We start from the raw sequence: 25,006 nt of genomic DNA on the forward strand, positions 1-25,006 counted from the left end.
TACGTTACAGCGGGCAGACAGGGAGGGAGAAGCGGGAGATGCGGTGGGGATGGAAATCACACGTGGGGGTGGGTGCATGCCATAAGCCGTTCTCCTGCCAGGGATTGTCCGCGCTGTTTAACCCCTGCTCCACTACAGCGCAAAGACAACTAAGTAGGCGTAGTCACTTATGAGGGGCACGTGCAGTGTTGGGCCGGGGCAGAGGGAGGGGGTCGGGCAGGGGGGAGGGCAGAAAGGGGAGTTGGAGCTTTGTGAGGTTTTGCTGCCAAGTTAATGTTTTTTCTGTTTTAAATATATACCATGTTTTCAAGTCCAAGATGAAATGCCAGCCCTGAACTACAAGGACTATTGAGTGGCTACCGATCCGGCTCTTTGGACAGCCTAAAAGTCTGCACTCGGACGGGCGAACTACAGTTTAGACCATTTTAAACAAACACCTTATGTATTATTTAGTACGCAGCTTGAATATTTGCACCATTGTATGACACTGTGCTAATGCACTTGCGATAGTTATGTATCTGCTATCAAGCTTCTGTGAGTATTGTCTGTAAGGTGAAGGGTTACTCTAAAAACAAAACAATAAAAACAGATTTGACAAAAAAAAAGATTACTAAAGAAAGACTAATAGGTTTGACTCACTTACTAACGTGGCGTAAGCTTGACTAAATCTGAGCACACGGTCTAGACACATTTCTGGTGGCCTGGAGCAGATAACCACGTTAAACAGTCACTTAGATGTATAAACAGTGTCAATTTGAGGAGGACTGGTACTGTCTCCATGGGTCTAGAGGTTTTGCTCATGGAAAAGTTGCCATAGAAAAGAGTCACATCTGACCATTTTGATTGGATGGGTCAAAATCACAGTATGTGCTAGTGCTGCATGATCCCTACTACAAGTCCCAAAGGGCAGCACAGCAGTGGATATGTCAACCAGGAGTATTATGTTTTCAAAATTAATCTTTAACATTCCGAAGGTGGGCGCAGATGGTGCTTATCAGTTAAAGTACCCAGAGAACTGGAGCATAATGTTGAATGACAAAGAGCGAGTGTACAAACCTTCTGATCAAATTATGCCAGGGTGCTTGTCCTTACAAATATTACAAGAAAATAAATGTAACATCAGGTTACACCTGGGTTGGATGAAGAAGATCAAAAGAACTGACTTAGAAGCAGAAGGTCCACAGTCTCATTATGATTGCCCTTTTGGAGCGCGAACAATGATGGCTCCTCCTGCGGTTGGTTTAGGGTTCACTATTACTTAAATGCATTCTCTCTATGCTTTCTGGCATAAAACTCTTATCTCGTTCTAGGCGTGGGTCCCCTTTCTTCCAGTTGTGTGTCTCTTTTTTCATGATAGTGAGATGTAATTGGTTGCTCTCAAATATCCAGACTACAGACTTCATCCAAGTTTGATGATAGTTCCGCATACAGCATACATTTAAGAGAGGAGAGTTTCCTATAAGTAAAAATGGGCAATTTAATGTCAGAGGAAAAGGGTTTGTTTTAGGATTAAGAATTTTTAGGTAGGTTCGTTGCATTTAATAAGTAGTGCTGGCCACCACTTTGGGTGTGTTACAAAAGCGTAAATTTATTATATTGAGAATTACTGACAAAGTTACCAATATTAAGTACAATTCAAATAATGGATGCGAACTAATATTTGCTTGTAGTCGTTATAAATGCCTCAGACTTCAAGTCACATTAGCAATGTGATACCATCACTTCTGAGGCATGCTGTCCATTGCGAACTCTACCATAGTTAGTAGCCAGCAGAAGAGTCGTAAAAAAGGAATAGTTGCACTCCTGCTCCGAAAGATTTTACTCCTGCACTGACTCTTCAACGACTAACGGAATGGAGAGAAGCCTCCTCGCGTGTGGTAATAAATAATAGCGACCTTAGAATTTCACTAACATTCTGATTGCAAGCAATCATTTAGTTTAAACATGCACAATGACGCCAACTGAAAAAGAGGGCATCATTAGAAAATTGGAAATTACCCAAGCTCAGCCATTTTAAATCAAATCACATTAATTAGTGCACACAGCATGCCGGTGGAACCCGCTGATGAGAGGGCTTCCATTCATCAATGTCAGCTGCATTCAACCGAGAATGGAGTAGCGATGCTGACGTCAGAGATCTTGCTTGATGAGTGCTGGATCCTTAGTTGAACTCTTTTTTGGGAATTGTGATAAACTGGGTCGGACTGGCCTATAGGGCAATCAGGCAAATGCCCGATGGGCTCGTGTGACAGGTCACTGTGTAGGTTGTTTTGTGGATGCTTATGGGTTCTTTTTAAGGTCTGCTGGCTCTGTTTTTATTGTTGATTTCCCAGATGTTGAAACAAACATTGTCTGCAGCAAGCTCAAAATCAATGCATTGTTAACTAACAAAACACTCATACACCATGTCTTCACAAATTCAAAACTACCCCAGTTTGCGCAAACATGGGCCACTTTTAATTAGCTTTCAAATTCACCAAAGGGGGCCACTTTTATTTTGGTTCCCAGGCCCATTTTCTGTCCCAGTCCGAAACTTAAGGTAAATAAATTTAAACAAACATAAAATGAAAGCTAAATAACTAAATGAAGAGATTTGACTGGTAATCCTGGCACTGAAGTGGACTAATTTTTAGCAGACAAAATGCAGTCACTCATATTGAAGGCTGCCAATGTCTAAAGTGGTCTAACTAATTGCCCCATGCTGTACTGGGCGGAAACAAAACGTCAAAGGTACAAGAATAGACCACACCCTGAGTCCGAAAGAGAAAAAAGATCAAAGCTAAGTAGGGAGAGTCAAGGCTTGCGGTCTGTGGAGTGTGAAGAAGTTCTGTATGGAAAGAAGATGACCGTAGTAGGAGCACAATGGAGAGCTCTGTATTTGATAATATCAAACCTGAGTACCAGGCATTTATAGGATGAACATGGCCCTGACTCGTACGCAGGTCTGTGACAATAGCCCACTAAATGCATAATAACAATATAGTCGCACAATTATCATAACCTTCTTCTCAAGTCAAATCGAAAATATATGAAAATGTAGAAACCATTCATGTGGTACTAACCCGGAACTGAAGTTATGAGATGTCTCTTTGGAGGAGTGTCATGCTGAGCTGGTCGAAGGGCAGAAGATCTTACTGTAAAAAGAAATATATTGTTTCAGAACACATTAATGTGACCGATTGGCATTATTATATGGGATAAAGTACCCTCTACCGTTCCTTATAATGATATTGCAAGTCACTGAGGCATTCTGGTACACACTGATTAATGGAACTCTGAGGTGACTCAATCAATCAATGTTCTTGTAAAACACTGCTACTTACCCGTAAGGGTCTCAAGACGCTGAATGGGGGGGATCTGCTGTTCAGTCAAAGAGCCAGGTCTTGGGGTATTCCGTGATATGAGGCAGAGATGGAGATTGCCCGAGATGAAGAGGTAGGAAGTTCCAGGTCTTTGCATTGAGGTAGGAGAAGGATCTTCCTCCAGCAGTGGTACTGCAGATTCGTGGGGTGGTGGCCAGGGCTTGATGGGTGGAGCGAAAATGTCTAGTAGGAGTGTGGAAGGAGAGGCAGTGGTTGATGTATGCAGGTCTAGCATTGTGGAGGGCTTTGTAGACATGTGTGAGGAGTTCGAGGTGATCATTTTGTTGAACGGGATCCAGTGGATATCTCTCAGGTGGCGGGTGATTTGGCTGCAGCTGGGGATGTTCAGGATGAGTCTGACGTAGGCTTGGATGTTTTGCATCTTCTGTTGGAGTTTTTGCATGGTGCCGGTGTAGAGTACATTGCCAAAGTCGAATTTGTTGCTTACGAGTGGTCCCCTCCATCTTAAGCAGCTTTTCTGCCCGCCAGATCTTGACAGCGGGTGGTGTGCAGGCAGGCGGAAAGCCCGACCGCCACACATCCAACGACTTAAGTCTGACAGTGCTGCGGAGGGCCCCCCAATCACTACAATGGTGTTGGTGCCTACCAGGCACCGCCGTAGGGATTAGGATTGTCCCTCCCCACCAGCGTTTCCTTAGCGGTTTACCCACCATGGAAAGGCTGGCCGGGATGGACATTGGGAGCCCATAGCAGGCCCCTCTTCACCCCAAGCCCTTTTCTTTGGGTGTGGTGCCCCCCACCCAACAGATCCCTCTACTAAGTGACTGGCACTACATGCTGGCTTTGCTCGACACTATCAGAGCTAATGCTGATAAGGGTGTCTCTCAGACTTTTGTGCTACTGGATTTGTCGGCTGCCTTCGACACGGTCAACCACAAAATTCTGCTTGACCGTGTCGTACAAGCCGGCATACAGGGCTCCGCCTATAACTGGATCAAATCCTTCCTTTAAGGTAAAACCCAAGCAGTCCGTCTTGCTCCTTTCACTGCTCCTAAGATCGCGACTTCTTGCGGAGTCCCACAGGGTTCATCCCTTTCCCCTCTCCTGTTTAATCTATACCTCCGCCCCCTGATCCATTCCTTAACCCCTTCGATGCTCATGACGAGCACAGCTCGTCATGAGGCATGGTTGAGCTGTGCTCATGATGAGCTGAGCTCGTCATGAACAATGGTAGATCAGGGTATGCAGCACCGGGGGAGAATACCTTTAGCATTGAAGGTGTTAAAAGATCTGAAGGTAACCACCTTTAACTATGCGGACGACCTCCAGCTCGTTTTTACACTGGACAGTTCCTCTGACTCCATCCATCAATTTCAAACCACCATGCTTCGCATCCAGTGCTGGATGGACCTTAACCATTTGAAACTCAACCTAGGCAAGACTGAAATAATCTTGCCTGGGAAGAGTGAATTTTCTTGGGGTCCACCCTACTGGCCGGCAGAATTGGGTCCCCCTGCCCCTTCCTCATCTGTGAAGTGTCTCGGGGTCATTATCAATGCAGACCTATCACTTAGAGGCCATATAGGGGCAGTGGTCTCGTCCTGCCTATTTCAGCTATGCAGGATTAGGAAAATTGCCCACCTGCTTACCCACTCAGCTCTTACACAGGTGGTGATTGCTTTGATACTTTCTCGCCTCGACTTCTTCAAATCTATTTATTTCGGCCTCCCATCATTCCTACTTAAACGCCTCCAAATGGTACAAAACCAGGCTAATCCACAAGCAGCCCAAATGGCTATCCGCCAAACCTCTGTTGGACAAACTTCACTGGCTTCCTATCGCCCAACGTGCGGCCTTCAAGTCAGGGTGCATAATCTTCAAAGCTCTGCCCGGTAGAAATCCCAAATTCTTCAGCTGTCTGATAGCAAGGCACGGCCCACCCCGCAACTTATGGTCCGCTCATCTTCAGCTTTTGACCACTCCCACCTTCAAGCTCAAATGCCAGGGAGGGTAAAGATTATCTCACCTTGCCCCAAATTCTGGAATTCTTTGCCACTAGCAATCCGGAAGTGAGTCAACCTACTGGGGTTCAGAAGGCTGCTTAAGACCTTGCTGTATGAGCAAGCACTTGCGCAACCCGTCTCCATCCTGACTTTTGCCTGATTAGCCCCATTAAACCTCTGGGTGACCGTGCGCTCTACAAATTTCTATTAACATAACATAACAGAACTACATGGTGCCTGTCACGTAGTACAGGGATGTGTTACACATCCTTTTTTTCCATTACAGAGGGTGCTGCAGTCTCTTTATCACCTCTCTGATTGGCTCCTTCTATTCTTCCACAACTGCTCGCTTTTTGGGAGCTCTTTTATGCTTTTTCACGACGCACTCCAAGAGGGTGCATGATTTCCAGCTGTGTCTCCTTGAATGTTTCTTTCTTCCTCACTACCGCTTCCTGTATTCCTACATCTCATCCGTGTGCTTCTCCATATTTGTGTCTTTTGTTAACCTATAGTAAGGCATTGTTTATAAGTGTGTGTCGACAATTTATTACTTCAAGCTGATCTTCTGTAAGGCTTCTGTAAGGCATTTCACTTTTACAAGAATCGGTTTTGTTTTTTGAGGCACATTTCATATTCTTTATGCATGGAAGTGTATGTTTTGTTTGGCTGCCTGTCAGAGCCATGACTTGATATTTTAGAGGTAGCTTTTCAGAGGGTGTGCTTCTAAAATGCTTCGCTACCGGCAGCAGTATGACATCATTGAGATGCCAGGAGCGGGTATTTTCTTTTTAAAACTGTGAAGAATTTTAGGTAATTTGGCCCATGAAAAGGCTAGGTGTTATCTTTATAATGCCCAAAAAAGATTTCTGGCCAATTTGCTGCATATCCAGTAGTTTAAACAAGTTGTAAAATATATGAATTTTCCAAATACATTCTGTGTATACTTCTGTTTGTTTTTAAAGTTCTTAAAGCTGGTAATGAAACTTGTTCCTCTAACATGAAAGCACTTAAGCACACACGTCTTTATTTTTTGGGGAAATCCATGAATATTTTGCAGTAATTAACAGTTCAATTTAGTTTTCTACTGGGATACCTTTCTGTTTGATGCTACATTCTGTGGACCAAGTGCTCCTTTGCTCTTTTGGAACATGCTCTCCACAATGTACAACACTTTTACACAAGCTGGATAACTGAGTTGCAATTATTTATTGGCAATTGCATATGCAGAGTTTTGTCCTTATTCATTTATTACAAGAATCGTAAAAATGCACATTGTTTCCTTTTCATAATGATAGCTTCTTTCCAAAATCACACATGATAGCGCCAGGATGCCCGTAGGGTTGCAGAGCGCTTTATAAATACCATAAATAAAATAATAAATAAATAAATACGTGTGATTTTTTTGTAAGAAAAACAGAATTAAAAAATCTTTCTTTCCTACTTGGCTTGTTCTTCTTAATAAACCCCACATTAATTGGTTTATTAGGAATCCTATTAAAAAAATAGTACATGTTGTATGCTGCTGGCGATGGGGCCTGCAGTAAACAGAAGCTCTAGGGTCACACCAACCTCTTATCCATATGCCTGTTTATTACTGCTTTAGGATGACATTTTACTGGCATAGATTTACAGCCTTGACAATATTATGTGCTCCTGGTCTAGAAATGAAGTTCAAAATACATGTTTCGCTGGATTTACTGGACAATAAATGCATGGTCTGTTAATAGCAATATATATTTAAAGTCACTGAAAAAAACAAAGGTTACAGGGACGTTATAGTTAGGAAATAGAATTTAAAAAACTATAGACACTGAAAAAAATACAAAAGTTGCAGGAACATTATAGTTCGTCTCAGATTTCACTTGTACAAAAACCTTTGAAATTCAGCAGTTAAGTTACTTGCACTAACTATAACTCACGTCCCTGCAATGCGCGGCGTATAACCTCAAATATTACATCACTGATGACATGGTCAGTGATCCCGATGACATCATCTGAATTGACATCACTGATCACATCATCCAGTGAGTGTAAGTGAGAGTTAAAGATATATACTAAGCTATTGTATAAGTTAAATTACTATTCTTTTTGTACTACTAATGAGTGATACTGTTTCTAATATAGGTCATATGGGTGGCACTGTCACTGTCTGTATCGGAGTGGGTGTCTGTGTGGTTGTATGTTTGTGTGAGTGGCTTTATAGGTGAGTGAGTGACTAAGGCCCTGTATGGGTAGGAGTGTGTGTGTGTTTGTGTGTGAGTGGCTGTATTGGTGACTGAGTGGCTGTGTGAATGGCTCTATGGGTGAGTGACTGGGTGTGTAAGTGAATGGATTCTCTTAGTTGTTAATATGCTGTGGCACGAATCTGTCATCTCTATTGTGTGGCTTACAGAAAACACTCTTAGCACTACAGCAAAACAGCTATATTTTCATGTAAATCATATTTACCATTTAATATCAACTTTCAAGAGAAGAAAACATTTCGGTTATGTTCTTGGTAAGAAACAATTAAGAAAATGTACAGACGTATATTTCTAGAAAAAGAAAAAAATGAGAAACCATATAGTTGAAAACTTTATTTTTACTTTAAATACGAACTGTGCATTCGATTTCTGGTACTTGGATGAGTCACGCAGAAACACTTTCATAAACGGAAACTGATGCAAAAAACAAATATTCCTATTAAAAGCAAGCAAATAATGACTCAGTGTCTCTATCTTACCTGTTCTGCTCTTGAGAGCGTCATATGCTTCTTGTTCCAGAGGGATAACCATGCTGTCAAACCTTCCCAGATCAGTAGGAGTAACTAACGTTCTAAAATTAGAAAAACGCAAAGTTCTTACACTTAATGTCACCCAACCACAATTTAGCACCAACATGTGTCAAGTGCAGGAGAAACATTTAAGAAACATTATAATTATTTTGTCGAAGCAGGTTATTTGGAAACATTTCAGACCACAGTCCCCAAAATATAGTGGCAGGGTCCACTTTGGTACTGGCCTCAATCAATAAGAAGTGTCAGTCTAAGTAAGACTGCTTGGAGATGGGTTCTGACCCACTTAATCCACACACATATTTTGATTTTGGACCTCTGGTATTTGGACTCGTGCTATGATGGAGTGTAACTTATGGAGCCTCACTCACATCTGCAAACACCGCTTTGAGTGATAACGCGAGGGCCCACCATTTCAAATAAAGCCCGCTGCTGCACTACTAGGGTAAGAGTAAAGTATGTGTACGTGAAAGTTATAATCACTACATAATGTCGCAAAGAAATATTATCCAAATTTGAAATGTGTTGTAAGGGAAAGGCTTATGCTCTACAACATTAATAATGCGGCACACTTTGACAAACAAGGCTAGTAGCATTGGCTTTTTATTAATTCACCCCCATGGTTGTATAAGGCTGACTGGGGCAAGTATTGTGTTTTTAGAGATTTAAGGCTTTCTCATTACAAAATGGTGCTTCTACCTGGCTGCTTATCTGTCCTACAGAATTGACAATGTTTTGACAGCCTGAGGATTTTCTTGGTATGTGTGGGTAAATGAATAAGAGAAGCTTTGGGGATCCTAAAGCTGAATAAAACCGGGGTGTGGGTGAGAAGAAGGGTGGAGGGGGGGGGCTCCCCAAATTAGAACTGTATTATGTGGCGGTGCATCTCCAGCATGCAGCCAGTTGGTGGGTGGAGGTGAGCAACTGAAAAAAACATTATTGGCACAAGCTCCAGGGGCAACAAATTTACCAGTATGCTTGATGGCGGGACCCAACAAAATATCCAATGCACATGTATCGTGGAGCAGGTGGCAGGGGGTTTGGAAGACCACCGTTAATGTAACAATATGGGAAACCCACTTCTCCCCATGTGGTGGTTACAACCCTTCCTGAAATTCATTAGTAGTAGGTCAGTGGGTGGTGGAGGGAAGGAGGAAGCGAAACGCTGGGCGACTTATATCCAAGAGACTTGGAATTGTGCAAGAGAGATTATGTCAACCTGCTTGGTGAATTGGGGAGGCGGGCTGTTGTAGTATAAGATGAGCACACTCCCATGTCAAATAAGCAGAAAGAAATAGGGGGCTGTGAATTTTTAAAATGATGCAGCAACAAATGATGGACGGACTGCTGAATGAATCAAACATTCACCCCAATCAAGAGATCCGGGTTATATCCATAGTTCTTTTGCTCACTACACCACCCCAGTTTGGACCCTGCCATAGGCAAATCAGTCTTGACCCTGTTTCTCATGAGAACAGTCCAGCCCAAATTTCCAAGCCGGGTCTGCCCTGGACCGGAAACAAGCATCCTGGGACCGGTTTCGGGTTAACACCCCTCATCAGTCAGGCCAGCTTGAATCCAGTGGTACATCAAGCAAGAAATGATTCCTGAGGGAAGCCCAGGTGTTTGGCGAATGTTAAAATATTTGCATGATGAAGGATTGTGATAATGTCATGCATTGGCCCTGCTGCTTATGTTCGGTATGTTCTGTGGATATACAGTTTTAATCTGTTATTGCTTATTACCTGTGACAAAAATGAAAATAAAGATTAAAAAAGGATTGCTCGTGAGTAGACTGTAAGAAGTCACGTGGGAACTGGACACATTTGGGGGGTTACTTCGCCTTTATGACTTATTTTTTCTGTGCCTCCTGGAGGTTGTAAGGGGGTGTCCCCATAGGAATTTCCACCTGCCATTCTGTACATATTTGTGAATGTGTGTGTTGTATTGAGCTGTGTTTGAAACAACGTATTTTTCCTTTTTATAAGAGAAAAAGCCCTGACTGGACAAAGATGCAGTAAGTGTTGTTTGTTATGTGGCTGAGTTCGGAGCCGCTACTCTTCACGCCTCCCGAGTAAGCCCTGGATTGCTCTGCCTCACTACAACAAGTGTTAAGTGCAAAAACGAGAGTTACTTGGTTCCCAGTTTGAGGTTATCACTACAGGGGCCCCAGGACACCAGAAGGAAAATACCCCAGCTGTTACAATTGGCAACCAGGACCTTCTGATTCCACTAGGATACTCTGACCTGGATTTCTCACAAAGGGAGCCGCACGCCAGGCAGTTTCCAGTAATGGGTCTTCTGTGTGGGCTGTCATCATCTGCTGGGGCTAATCTGTCCTGCTGGGGGATAATCATACCGGAGTCAGCGCCTGCAGCTCTGTGAGGACTCCACGGACCAGGAGCCTCTGAGACCGGCACACCTGCAGCCTGCTTACGGTCCCGCCCATATTGGTTATTTATCTAGTAATTGTTCCCGCTACGGGCGCCGGGCTAAGCCTGGGCAAAAGGCGGGCCCTCTGTGGCCCTCAGAGGCCGGAAAAGGCAGAGCAGGGACACCTCACTTGTTTTTTGCCTGCCTACCATTGGAAAAAAGAGGTACACCTTTCAGACCTTTTATACCCTTAACAGTAACTGCCTCGAACACTTTGGCTATCGCTTAAAGACCTAATGATTACCGCGGTTACCACGTAACATGTTGGTCTAGCACTGGAGTTTGTTCTTACCACCAAAACAATCCACATCATGACTGGTAAAGAAGTTTTAAAAAATGTGTTCTTTCAGGGGGGGCCTCGGAAGGGGACTCTGGACAACTACCTAACTAGGGTAACATCGGACATTGAATGTGAATTCGAGAGAGTTGAACCAAGTCCCTTAATAGAAGTCACATATAGTTGCCAATCCCCTTTGACAGTAGCAGACCGATGTCAAAATGTAACCCTACTGGATGAACTTAATCTGCTATGCCAAACTGCATATGCCAATGTTGATGAGGGAAACAAACAATCAGGCGTCCCATCCATACCTACAGCAAGTAATCCTGGAACCCCCCTTTTTCCTACAGCAAAAGTCAACACTCATTCGATAACGAACCCTCAGACTCCCCCTGTTAAAAGAAAGTGCAGAGGTGCCAAACAAAGGGGTATGCTATCAAAAAAACATAAATTGTACTCTAGTCCCCCCCCAGTCATTGGCAACACCCTGAAATCATCTAGGGCATGTTTAACTCCAAATCCCCCCTTATCTACCATATCATCTGTTCTACAGGCCCAGATCGAACTTCTTGTCAAATACTTAATATCCCCACTGGTAAAGAGAATCATGGTAATAGGGGATAAGGTCACTAGTATAGAAGAGACAATGAAGGAGAACACGAAACTCTTAAAAAGATTGGTAGGATCGAAGCAGGTAGAACCTCTAGCCACTACCGATGTTCCTAAAATTTTGGCACAAAGCACTACTGCTCCAGCCTAGTTAGTTGCCCCAAAAACGCCAATAACATTAAATACTCGGAACCCGACACCAAACTTGGTAGTACAGCAGAGCACAGTCAATAGCGTCGGGCCGATAAATGCTCCCACACCCTTAGAGGGGACTTTTCCCAACCACGGCCATATGCAAAGAAAGCTCACCTACATTGACCTACCACCGGAGGCCGCTCCATTTGTGTGCATTCTCTCAGGCGTGCGCGAACTAACCACTGGCAAGATTGAATGACAAGCGGATTTGGCAAATAAGGTACCTTTCTGGCTAACCAAGAACAGGCCCCTTCCACCAAACATTGAAGGAAAAATTTTAAATGTTAGAAGGGTGAAGTGGTTGGGACCTCTACCTAAAGATATAGTGGGTGACCTGATCATTGTAAACTTTAGGGATCCCCGCGTTGTCCCATATCTGCAAGGCTGGAAGTCACAAATAGGAGGCGGCCCTATAGTTACTAGGGAACTGAGAGACTTCTATCCTAGAACCGTATACTTGCCCCCTTTAAACGTAGAAAAAAACCACTGTAGAGGCAACAGAGGCCATATACCCACCAACTTTAACATACCCATCTGTAATCATTTTTTCTGAATGGCCTGTTAATAATGATTTGAAGCTTGGGGTTGGTCTTTACTTGAATAAGTCTTTACGAACCTCCGACTCCCGTATATTCTGAAGCCCATTTGTAACACTGAGGAATTTATCGTCTACACTAGGAGAATTGCAGAGAAGACAGTATTAAGTGTGGAAAAGCCACTATCAATAGGTTGTTTTAACCAAGAGACATTGAGGGTTGCATCTCTTTTATAACGAAAGTGGTCTTCATTTATTTTTTCTTCTCTTTGGTGTATTAACTTTATTATTTTTGATACAGTATTTCCCTTTTTTATTATGTATTGTAACGAATGTATTTTAAATTTTGTACTGTGCTTTTATGGTTGCTTTGTTTCAACCGAATAAAGCTTATTGATGATGATGACAAAGGCAGGCTGGAATAATGCAATTCAAAGAGTGAGATAACAAAGATGGTAACACTGTTTTCTACTTTGACTTTACAAAGTACCTCTGACCATTTTCAAATGATTGCCTGTACATCGTTTCTGTAGGTAGGCATGTCAGTGAATTTGCACCACTGCAAAATGCCTACTCAGTGCCCATGTGTGAGGATTTGAGTGAATTATATGGGGGGCTGTGTGGCCTTGCCATGGAATACACTGGCAAAAACTGTCTTTGGTCCAGTCAGGCTCGTTTGTACAATCGTAAGCTCATTCCTGGGTAGGTACAGCTTCGAGCAGCAAGGTTTGAACAAAGGAACTAGTGTAAAGCATTTAACATTACCAAACAGCAAAATAAGAAAGTCATGAACATGAAAAAATACACCACCAGTTTATAAAAATATATAATATTTTTTGGAATTTTTAGAGTCCAGGATGAGCAAAATCTACCAGAGGGTTCCGGAGATACAGATTTTTAAAGACAATGTATTCTTTAATCTAACCACAAACAAGCACTGGTAACCGTAAGGTTTGTAAACTTTTGAAAGTTTGTAAAAGTTAGTTTGGTTACTCCAACCCAGCTCAGGTGAACAAATCCAACAAGGAGAAGGTCTAGGGAGCCAATGGGGTAGATTTGGACAGTTCCCTGACCATCAGAGCATTTTCCAATCCAGTTCCAAACTTTACAGCATGACCGCCATAGACGTCAAAGGAGTGCTCCTGATGCTCAAGGATGCATGAGATGAAGATGTTCAAGGATGCTCCGTAGGCTGTGCGATCGACAGGAGTGCCTTTGTGTTTGTTCCTTGATCCATGGATCAGGTGGGGTAACTTTGGCCACAGGAGTCAGGGTCCCTAGAAGTCCTCTTTGAAACCGTTGAAGGCCAGCAGCAGCGTGATTACTGGTCTCAGTCTACAGTGGTCCCAGCGATATCCTTTGGTTGGGGCTTGTGTCCATCTTAGGTGACCAATCTGGACTATGATGGTACTCTCAGGTCTGGCTGACTCTGGTCAACTTTTGTCTATCGACGGTTAGTCTCTTGGGGTGCCCAGTGGCAGTTAGTCGAGATTCTTCCATAGGAGCTACCAACTTGTCGACGGTGGCTACTTCAGTTGTGCTGACCCTGGTGTGGGTTCCAGGGGGTCAGGCCACTGTTCATTTGGGTCATTTCTTTAGTCTGAGGTTGGTGCACAACTTTTCCCCAAGCCAGAAGCCACAAGCACAGTCCTCTCTTCACAAGCACAAGTGGCAGCTGGTGCAGTTAGTTCAGTCCAGGGGAGCAGGGCAGCCTTTATTTGGTCCTTGTTTCAGTTCCAATGTGATCTAAGGGTCAGAGTGCCAGTTGTGCCATTTATTCGCAAAACGTGTCCTGGGGGATGACGTGGTTACTATTATCGGGCTACATGCTCACAGGGAAACTAGTTTGGACACTGGTTTCCCCACTCTGACCCTGTCTCCAGCCCATATACCTGTACAAAAGGCAGCCCCTCAGGAGTGTGAAGGTAATTTGCAGACAAATTTGGATTTAACAGTGAAGCTTGCCTTTTGGGCAAACACCCTGAGTGGCTTCATGCGTACGGGAGGTAACATCTCACCCTGTAGCAGGCTGCTATTGTTCCTACGCCTGGGAGTTGTTCCCAATACTCCCCAGGTGGGCAGAAAGCTGTTTGGTGGCCAGTGACATGTGAGGCCAGTGGACAAACTGGCCTCACACGAAAAGTTGCATTCCTTCAATAGTAATGAGTAAAAAGATGCCTACAAGGGTTTTTTGGGGGGAAATTCTTACCCTAGTATAAGATGTATGTAGTTGCTTTTATGTTCAAACCCAAATGGTCTTGAACACTTGAATAAATCTGTACATATGTGAAGATATTGGAGATCTACACAATCAATGAAAAAATTAAAAATTAAAATTTCAAAAGCACGGGAGAATCTTTTTCCAAAAATACAAGATATTTAATATGGATAAATTTGAAAAGAGTACATTCAAATATTGCAATGTGACATGATTGAGGTTGTATAAAAGTACCTACAGATCATGAACACAATCATCTATTCCACATCTTTTGATAAGTGAGGAATCTGAACATACAGAAAACATTCTCTATTATACAACAATTGTTAGATAAATAGATGAGAAAGTCGACGTTTTGGTCTATTGTGGTAATTGTCCGTCAGACCATCTTCAGGATGTGTAGTCGGTTGTTTAAAAAGTCCCTTAGCATCAGTCCACTCTTCAATTTTGACCCATTGAATTGTAAATAAATTGCAAAGAAATGTACTTTCGGATCTATTCACTCAAAGAACATTGCTACTTGCTATCCAATTTAACGGAGAAGACGTATGCTTGTGAATACAATTTTTCTAAACATGCGAGATACAAATTAAGCATGGGCGAATTTTGCGAATCTCGCGTTCGCGAATTTTGCGGATTTGCGAACTCGCAATTCGCAAAATCCGCGAATTCTCGCGAATTTGCGGATTTTTTTTTTTGTGTGTTCGCGCGGGTTTCTGCCAGTTCGCGAGGGTTTTGTACAATTTCGCAAACGCGAACTTACCTGTCGGGTCGCAAGTTTCGCGAACTTGTTGTTTCTACGTGTCCAGCCTGTTTGGGACACTCTTCTTCATCACTGCCACTCTCTGTCACCACTGCCACTCTCTGACTACTCATGCCACCCTCCGGCCCACCCATGCCACCCTCTGTTTCATCACAGCACCCTCTGGTTGTCCAGTCAGTGTACATTATTGTGGCAAAGCAAGCACACCTTCCCTGCCTCAAGTGACCTGAATTAATTTGGGGCTGATTAATGTGTCACAGAATATTTTTTTAGCTGGCACCTGCTTCCTTAGTGCTTCCTGATTAGTGATCTTTTGCACTTGCTAAGTGCTTTCATTGTTGCAAAATTAGTTACAACACCTGCCCTGCCCCAACTGACAATAATGAATTAGGGGCTGATTAATGGATTTGAACTCCCAGCCTGGCTCCTGCTTGTCTCCCTTAGCTGTAATTCAGGACCTTTGTGGCATATGTGTAACTATTCTGAGGTTCAGAGCAGGGTCACATAATAGTTGCAACTGGCAACTGAACTCTGGAGGGGCCCCTCAGGAAGCACTACAGGAAATGGCTACTAATGATGAGCCTGAACTTTTGAACCTGGTAAGTAGTTTCAGTTTTGCTAAGATCGTATTTCTGCAATTTTGCGCTTATTCGCGAGGCGCGAAGTTGTACTGGGAAGCCGCGAACTCACGCGAACAGTGCGAGCAAGCCATAAAATCCGCTGCTCGCGGATTTGCGGATTTTGCGGGAGATTCGCGAATCTCGCGGATTGCGAATTTATCGAAAAACCGCAAAATCCGCGAGCGAAACGGATTTTCCGCCCATGCTTAATACAAATCTCCCCTCAGTTGGTGTGAAATTTCAGTAACTCGCTGTCAAGTCGAGTGTAAATCAAACGTGCTCCGTGAATTGTCCTTGGAGTCGCTGGGAAGCTTCTTCAATAGTGGCATTAAATTGGAATTGGGCATTAAGTCGCGTTTAATACCACAAATTATTTGATACCTTGCTGTACCCTGCTAGGTAGTCCCATTCAGAGGTTAGCAGGGCTGATGAGTCAGCCTGTAACCCTGTGTTCGCCAATGGGGTATACTAGCCCATCCAAAGCAAAATAACAATTTAAAAGTGTTGCCTTTAAGAAATATTGAAAAATACCTGTCCTACTTAATATTATACAGCTCTCTGACTTAGGGCATGATAGGCCTCCCTTTAGGGAAACTTACACATATCGATAAGGGAAATGGGGGTCTTAGCTATAATTTTAAATAGCGAAGTCGAACTAGCAATGTTTACATTGTACTTCTAGTCTGCAGTGGCAGGCTGGGAGAAATTTTGTACATGGTCACACATAGGTTGGCACAAGCAGAGCTGCAGCCCTGGGTGGACACTCTGCCTTACAAACCCTGGGTACCATATACTAGGGACTTATAAGGAAGTCAGTCCTTGCCAACTGAGGAAAGTCAATTTGACATTAAAATTTGTAATGGGTTAGAACACTGGCATTGAGGTCTGATTAGCAGGCCTCAGTGCACTTTCATAGTCGATAAACCAGAAGCATCAGTCCAAAAATGTGGTGGTGTACATGTAAAAAGAGGCATTTCCTTACACCATGTGGATTACTCTCTATTGCAGTGTCTGTGGAGGAGGTGTGATGGGGTGGACATGTTTGATATGAGGCATTAACTGACCCTTCGATCAACTCACAATGTTCCCCCTGGCCAGACCCCTAATTTGTTACTACTGCAAGAGGTGCGAGCCCTTCCACCGAAAAATAAAAATAAAATAATAATAACAAAGTTATTCTCATTTTATTTTTCACTATTGTCTGGGGCTGTAAAGGTGTGGGCGGGCTGGGCCAGCCACAGAGCAGAGGAGGAGTGTAGAACACACTCTAAAGCTGGGCCTGCCAAATAGTCGTGCCCACTTTGCATGTTCCCCACCAGGCTGCATTACACAGTCTGAAGGACTGGGCTATTCTAAGGCCCAGCGGTGCCAGGGAACAACACCTGAAACCTTTGTGGGCTACTTGTTCCGGCGTACGATTCACAGAGACACAGGACACTTCCTTCGGCGTCAAAGATCAACGTTTATTTACTGCAGGGATACAGAAATCGCAAGAAGTACACAACGTGTAGGTTCTGAGAGACTGCTTCAAATTGCAACAGTGGATCGCTCCTCTTATACACATTTTCATCATTGCACAACATGGCGAACAAAAGGTTACAACTCAGTTCCCACAGTAAACTTCAAAAGGGTTGCTTTCATGTATTCAGAAGCCCGGAACATAATTACAGTACATCGCCGGTTCCCAACTGTAAAAAGTGCGTTATCCCACCATTAGGTACATTCCATTCTGGCTGTAAACAAGTTACGAAAAGAGACAGAAACAGGTGCAAGGAAGACAAAGATAAACAACAGATTGGAAAAGAGTGTAGGGGGCAATATCGGAAGCATGATTGCAGGATCAAAGGATTCGTGCCTTGTGCATGCACGGCTGAAACAATAGACCGGCACGGCAAGATGAGCCTCGAGCGGAGCCATCTGCCTTTGCTGTGTCATCCCCCTCGTCATAAAGACACCCTCAAAGGAACACGTGTCTTCCGCAAGAGCTTGGGAACCCCAGGGTCACGAAGCGGACAGTGTCCGTTCCCTGGCTACTAGAGGGCAAGAAACAAAATGGATGCGGTATCTAAAATGGAACCCGTGGGTTCAGATGAAGAAACCCACGAATAAGACGAATGATGCAAAGTAGTGTAGCGAAAACGCGTACACCCACTAAACTCGTTATTTGCGGTTCACAGATACCAAACTCGTCCATATTTGAACAAACCCAAAACGTCATTACGATTCTCACGGAACCTCAGACGCTCCTTTTGCCCTCATGTAGGCAAGCACTAGTAGATATCAGAATCGATCTCGATATTCATCAGATCGTTCAGATGTTGCTGCAACATTATTCTATCCATCAATGCTTCTTTGGTAACAGATGGCCGTCTTATACACGTTGTAGCACAGAGGCCACATAAGGCAGGACCACACTGCACGCAAAGACAACACGTGAACAGAAACGCTACAACAACCCCTACGATCATCAGAATTTTCCAACCCCAAGTCGACATCAGGCCCCAAAACCATCCTAGAAGCGTCCAATCACCTACGTCCACGTGTATGGACTCGGAGATCCTATGCAACTTCGAGATGGCTTGATATACGGTTGGAGCGTTATCAGGGATGAAAATACAGCAACTGGAATGGATCACCTTGCACACACCACCTCTATCTGCAAGAACAACGTCTAGAACCATACGGTTCTGCAACGTCATAAGCCTATCCGCCTGAAGCTCTGCTGTCAGATTACCAAGAGCACTTGCAGTTATGTTAGCAGTCGATTCTACCACACGAGTCAACTGTCTCAGGTTCCTACTATTAATCGTAGGTCCCCAAAACGGCAGGAAACCCTTAAAGAAGTCTCCTGCTTCTTGACCGGCAGTGTCCTCTTTGCTAATAACGCCTCTCACAACTCTAGTCTTGTGATAGTTTGAGGCAACTGTGAAAGTCGGTGGCAAAAGATTCACAATATAGCAGGTGCCCGAGAAACCACGGGGCAACCACGTATATGCGCGATCATAACATACAAAGTAGGTACCCTTGGCAGTCAGGAAAACAGGGGAAGAGAGCATTGGTAAAACACACGTTTCAGTACAAGCACTCTTCCCAAGCTGAGCTTGCGGATTTCGACCAAGACCCTGCAAACAGAAATTACCGAGGTGGGGTACGATCCAGATCGGAGACGAGCTCTTAAGCTGTCTATCACCCACTGAAATACTATACTTGGCCTCACTCAGATCCTTGTATGCTCGCACCTCCTCCTCTGGAATGAGCGATGCATCAAAAATATCTCTATCTAAGTCAGCAATCGCTATTGCCAAAGTCTTGTGGTACGGGCCGGGACCAAGGCCTGCTGAGCGTGGCTCTCGATGGGGGTAGGAATCTAGTGCACTAAGGAACTTAGTCTGGAATGCTCGAGCTGACCCCTGGGAGCCGTAAGGAAGAACCAAATACGGAATACCCTTATCCATGGTATGCGGCATTAACCCACACACCCAACAGTTAGTAGTATTCATCACCAACTGATGCTGATGTAGGAGCTAGACAAAGGAGTTGTTCATGAATTCCGCACGTCTAACCTGTTCATGTTGGGGCAGAGGATGAAAGGAATGTGGAGAAACAGTGGGAATAGAATTCAGTTTAGGAGAAGAAGTAGGTGAAGTGGAAGGCAAAAACAACTGTATTCCAAAATACACTCCACCCACCAGTAGTATAGAAACAGTCAGAAACAACAGGAATACCTGAAACAGAAAACATTTTGTTCTTACAACCTTATGCAGTTTTGATCTAGACGCCGACATCCTCTCTACTTCCGACAGCTTAGAGAACTCCATCCTCTAAAAACCGTCCGTAACGTTCTTGACGCACTTCGTTCTGAGTAGCGATTATCAATCCCCAGGAGTTCCCAGGAATCGACAAAAGTAACCGACCTAGTGTCAGGAACCTGCTAAACAGAAGGAAGTACCCGCACGGCCCTATGGTCAACCTGGATGAAAGGTTTTCTTAAACAAACATTCAATTTAATACAAGTCTCCTAGCTGTACAAAAAGAGGAATACACATGAAAAAGAACTCAATAATCAACAAAAGATGCAATTGTTCATAATGTTCGTAGCAACAGTAGAGGGGTAATATGAATTCAAAAACAAAAAGGGATTTTTTATTAGTCTTTGTCACGTGAACGAAGAAAATATCGACTTCTTCCAGGTCGAGTTTGCTCTTCAAATAACTGTTCAGATTGCGAAACAGTGTTCAATCGATCAGATGACAGTTCAGACCTTGAATTCTCCAATGCTGACGATTCAACAGATGTATCTGGCTGCAATGAATTGTCTCCTACAGGTTGAGCATCACTAAACGGCACAAAACGTAGAGGGGTCTCAGTTTCCGTTGCGGCAATTCCAGTTCTAACCCAAGAATCTGCTGGCAAAGGGATCGGGACTTTCTTGGTGTGGGTGGCGTGCACCCAGTTCTTTCTGCCTTCCAACCGAACAGCAGTCCTTGTCGCCAGCAGAACTTGGAAGGGACCCACAAATCTTGGCTCCAGGTAGCGTTTTCTCCCAAAGTTGCGGGTGACTACCCAGTCACCCGGTTGGAGCCGATGTCCAGGACCCTCTGTCTGTGCCGGTAGAGCTTCAAAGACCTGTTGATGAATTAACCTCAGTTTAGCAGTCAGATCATAAAGATAATCAATCAACATTGGGTATTCGAGACTATCGAATGCCTTAGGCCTCGGAACTCCCCAAACGTTTGCAGGACGGCCGAACACAATCTCATATGGGCTAAGCCCTGCTCGAGAGTGCACAGTCGCCCTGGTCGATAAGAGAGCTAGAGGCAGGGCATCGGGCCATGACAGACCAGTCGTCGCTTGAATCTTAGCAAGTTTCAGTTTCAGAGTGCCATTGTACCCTTCCACTAAACCTGCTGACTGGGGATGATTGGCGCTATGGAATTTCTGAGATATTCCAAGGCCCTTACACACACTCTTCATCACACTCCCCACAAACTCACTTCCATTATCTGACCATACGATCCGTGGCATTCCATACCGAGGAAAGTATTCCTTCAGTAAGACTTTCGCTGTGGACAGGGCAGTATTATCTTTAAGGGGATAGGCCTCAATCCATCTGGAGAACACGCAAACCACAACTAAAACATATTTCAGGTTATTGCATCTCTCCATATGGATGAAGTCCAATTGGATGACTTCAAAGGGACATGTAGGAGGAGCAAAATTGCCAGGTGGAGTGGGGGTGCCCTTGCCAGGATTATACATCATACATACCATACAATTCTTAACCACTCTGTCAGCACACTTAGCAATACCATCATTCTTCCATACAGGGGACAACAACTTACATATACCTTTCGCACTAATATGTGACAAGCCGTGAGCCATAGTCACAACGGCTAGCACATATGCATCCGGTAACATCCACCTCTGACATTCCGACAAATCAACCCAACATCCATTCACGTCTAACTTTCCCGTACTTTCTTTCCACTTAGACTTTTCAACCTCGGTAGCCTCATTCTGAATCGCTTTCACGCTCTCAACAGTGTCTTCACACATACCAGTCTCCATCGGCCACCTCACTGAATTCGTAACGTACATTCGGGTTGCAAGATTTTTAGCTGTTTCCTTAGCAATCTCATCCGCAAACGCATTACCACGACCAACATCATCCGTAACCTTTCGGTGCGCGCTGCATTTAATGATTGCCAGCTGCTTAGGCAATGTAAGTGCGTCCAAAAGATCGTTCACGAGCTGTCCGTGTTGGATCTTCGTACCATGCGATGTCATAAATCCTCTTTCTCTCCACAATCGACCAAAGCTATGTGCAACGCCAAAAGCATATTGGCTATCAGTAAACACATTCACTCGCTTCCCTTCAGACAAAACACACGCTCTCGTCAACGCAATCAACTCTGCCGCTTGCGCTGAATTCTGACTCACTCTCGCAGTTTCCACAACCGTACTCAACGTCACCACAGCATACGCAGTCGTCGCATCACCATTCGGCAACTTGAAACATGAACCATCAATATACAAAGTACCATCGGGATCTACCAATGGAGTGTTTTTTAGGTCAACACGACCCTTCGTTTCTTCCTCAGTTCTTAGATAACAATCATGTGGTGGCACATCATCTGATTCCATATTAGTCGGCAACAATGTCGCCGGATTCAGCGTATTACAACGCTTTATTTGTATATGACTTGCCAAAAGTGTCAACTCATAACCGGACAACCTTGCGCTCGTCAGGTGTTGAGTTTTTGTTTGATTCAAGAGAGTGTCAACTGCATGCGGAATCATCACCGTAAGCATATTATCCATGACCAGGCCTGCGGATTGTCGGATGGACACCGCATCTGCCGCTGTCGCTCTTAGACAACTCGGCAATGCTCTAGCTACTGGGTCCAAGGTCGAGGAAAAATATGCACATGGACGCTGCTTACCGCCAAATTTTGCGTCAAGACACTCAACACACAACCTTCTCTCTCGTGAACGTATAGTGTAAACTGCTTACTGTAGTCAGGAGTACCTAACACAGGAGCCGAACACAACGCATCACGTAATTCCGAAAAACTTTTCTGACACTCTTCAGTCCATGGCAAAGGAGTCGGGACATCCTTGCACGTGAGAGCTAACAATGGCTTTGCCAGCAATGAAAAATTCGGCATCCATTGCCTACAGTATGACGTGATACCTAGAAAGGCACGCACATCTCTCTGAGTTGTTGGCACAGTCATTCGAGCAATCGCTGCAATTCTTTCTGGGGTCAACCTTCTTCCCTCCTTTGACAATAAGTGACCTAAATAGGTTACTTCTTGACAACAATATTGTAGCTTAGAAGGTGACACCTTGTGATGTAAGTCACATAGATGCTGTAACAGCGATACCGTAGCAGTTTTGCAAATCTGCTTAGTGTCAGCAGCCACCAGCAAATCATCGACGTACTGAATCAGGGCCGCACCAGCTGGTAACACAAATGCATCAAGTTGACTCTTAAGAGCTTGGCTGTAGATCGATGGACTCTCACAGTAGCCCTGAGGAGCGCGTTTAAACTTGAAGCTGCGACCACCTAATGAGAAGCCGAATAGATCTCTGCTTTCCTCAGCAATCGGAATGCTAAAGAAAGCATTCTTCAGATCGATTACTGAGAACCAAGAGGCAGAGGCTGGAATCAGAGTCAGCAAAGCTGTGATGTCAGGCACCACAGGAAATTGTGGAATCACAATTTTGTTTACCTCTCTCAAATCAATGACAAAACGGTACACAGGAGGCTTGGATGGATCAGTGCGTTTCAAAATAGGTAACACAGGGCTATTACACACATTTCCCCGAGTTTCCTCGATAACATCCTTTTTGATCAAGTCATAGATGATCGCTAATAGCGCTCGTTCACCGTAAAGAGAGATACGATACTGGGGAATACGTGGTAATCGCACATTCGATTTCAATTGTACAACATAAGGTGATATATCCAACAAGCCCACATCATTGGGACATGTTGCCCACAAAGACTCAGGAAGAGAACTCAATTCCGGTGGGAGCTTGTCAGTCGACAAATACATAGGAGAGATCACTCTCTGACCCAATGTAAGCTCCACTCCCGCAGGAGAACAATACAGAGTCGCATATAACCGCTTCAACAAATCCAGGCCCAAAAGATTCTCACCACAACCAGTAGTTAAAATCAAAGGAGCTTCTAGCTCATGCGGCCCAATTGTAAGGGGCAAAGGACTAGAAACTGGATTGCTAACAGGGGCGCCAGAGAATCCAACGGAAACATTCGTTAAGCCAGACAAAGGTGCGCCAGGGAGCTTCGAATGCATGATGGAACTTTTCGCTGCACCAGTGTCCAACAGAAAAGGCTCAACTACGCCCGATGTGGCAACTGCGACGTAAGGCCCTCTCTGATCAACCGGAACTGATACTACTCCCTCTCTTTGTCTGTGGCTGTCCTAGTAGTTACCATCAACATCAATGTCATGCTCGACATAATAGTCGTCCACATGATACTGTGCAGATCTACCTGATGATGAATCGCGCTGATCAAAGCAATTATTCAAGCTTGACGAAGTAGTAGAACGCTCATTCTGATTTTGAGAGACACCACGACCTCTACCACGTGATGCTTGTGGAGGACCACTACGACCTCCTCGAGCCGAAACGCCATTATTTCGATCACGTAAAACCGGACAATTAAACTTCAAATGGCCCTCACCCCTACAATATGCGCATTGATTGTACCCCAACATAGATCTTGGTATAGAGGAGTCAGTACGCGACGGCGTCCTAGAGGACTGTGATTGCGATCGATTTTGCTGTTGTGAATCCCTTTGATTCGAGCGCGGAGGATACGCTTGTTGCAACAGAACCTTAGTTTTAAGATCCTTCGTTTTCTTATCTGCACGATCACTTTCTTCCTTTTCTCTGTTTTCGTAATATTGAGCCGTGGCTAATATTTGAGCAGTGGTAGAAACAGCCCATGAACTTTCAGAATTTTTCAATTTGTTGCTTAATTCAGGCAACAAATTTGACACAAATTTATCAACGAACAATTGCTGACCTCCCTCAGTGCTCATGTCCTGACCACTATGATCGATAAATGCCTCCTCAAATCTGGTAAAGAAATCGGAGACACTCTCATCTTTCTTTTGCTTGCACGCAGACAGTTTATCCCAGTTAACTCTCATTGCTGGCATAAGTGTCTTCATAAGCGTAATAATCCTCTGGGGCAGATCCGTAATGAGCGGTTCAGGCTTGGCTCCACCAACTTGTCGTCCATCAGACGCCGCAAGAGCAGCCCAATCACCACCTAACTCTGCTACATGATTTTCTTGACGGATTTTTGCCCAAATTGGTTGAGGTACTACGTTACCGAACAGCATGTCGATATCGGCAAGGTTCATAATAGTAGCATCCACTAATTGGGATAACTCCTTATAATAACCTGCCGGATTTTTACGGGGATCAGGCAAAGACTGTTTCACTTGCAATACTTCTGATCGCTTCCATGGGAGGTGTATCCAAACTCTCTGGAAGTGTGGCAAAATTGCAGGGTTAGCAGCGGCATCACCTGGCATCCACACTGGTGGAACTTCTCGCATGGGATACTGACCAGGTTGTGCCATCCACTCCTAAGTGTCATCATTAAACAATACTTGAGGTTGTACTGTAGATCGAAATGATAAGAGACGCTCTAAAGCACGTCGAACATTACCACCCACAATCATACCGTTCGAAAACTGATTCTGGAGTTC

At 44.2% G+C, this 25,006-nt stretch overlaps 1 protein-coding gene across 1 annotated transcript in view; it reads right to left on the bottom strand.

Annotated features, from left to right (window-relative positions):
• The window catches only part of LOC147660886 (PDZ domain-containing protein 7-like), a gene marked incomplete at its 3' end in the record, with an annotated part of 489,505 nt that overhangs the window by 33,778 nt on the left and 430,721 nt on the right, over positions 1-25,006 (bottom strand). Inside the window, exons 12-13 of the mRNA XM_086951444.1 lie at positions 8,049-8,140; positions 3,063-3,134 (exon numbers count right to left, since the gene is read on the bottom strand). Of these exons, the coding sequence (XP_086807570.1) occupies positions 3,063-3,134; positions 8,049-8,140 (164 nt within the window). The remainder of the gene's footprint in view (positions 1-3,062; positions 3,135-8,048; positions 8,141-25,006) is intronic.

This window comes from Lissotriton vulgaris, unplaced genomic scaffold, assembly GCF_964263255.1.
Source record: "Lissotriton vulgaris unplaced genomic scaffold, aLisVul1.2 SCAFFOLD_1420, whole genome shotgun sequence".
Lineage (NCBI taxonomy): Eukaryota > Metazoa > Chordata > Amphibia > Caudata > Salamandridae > Lissotriton > Lissotriton vulgaris.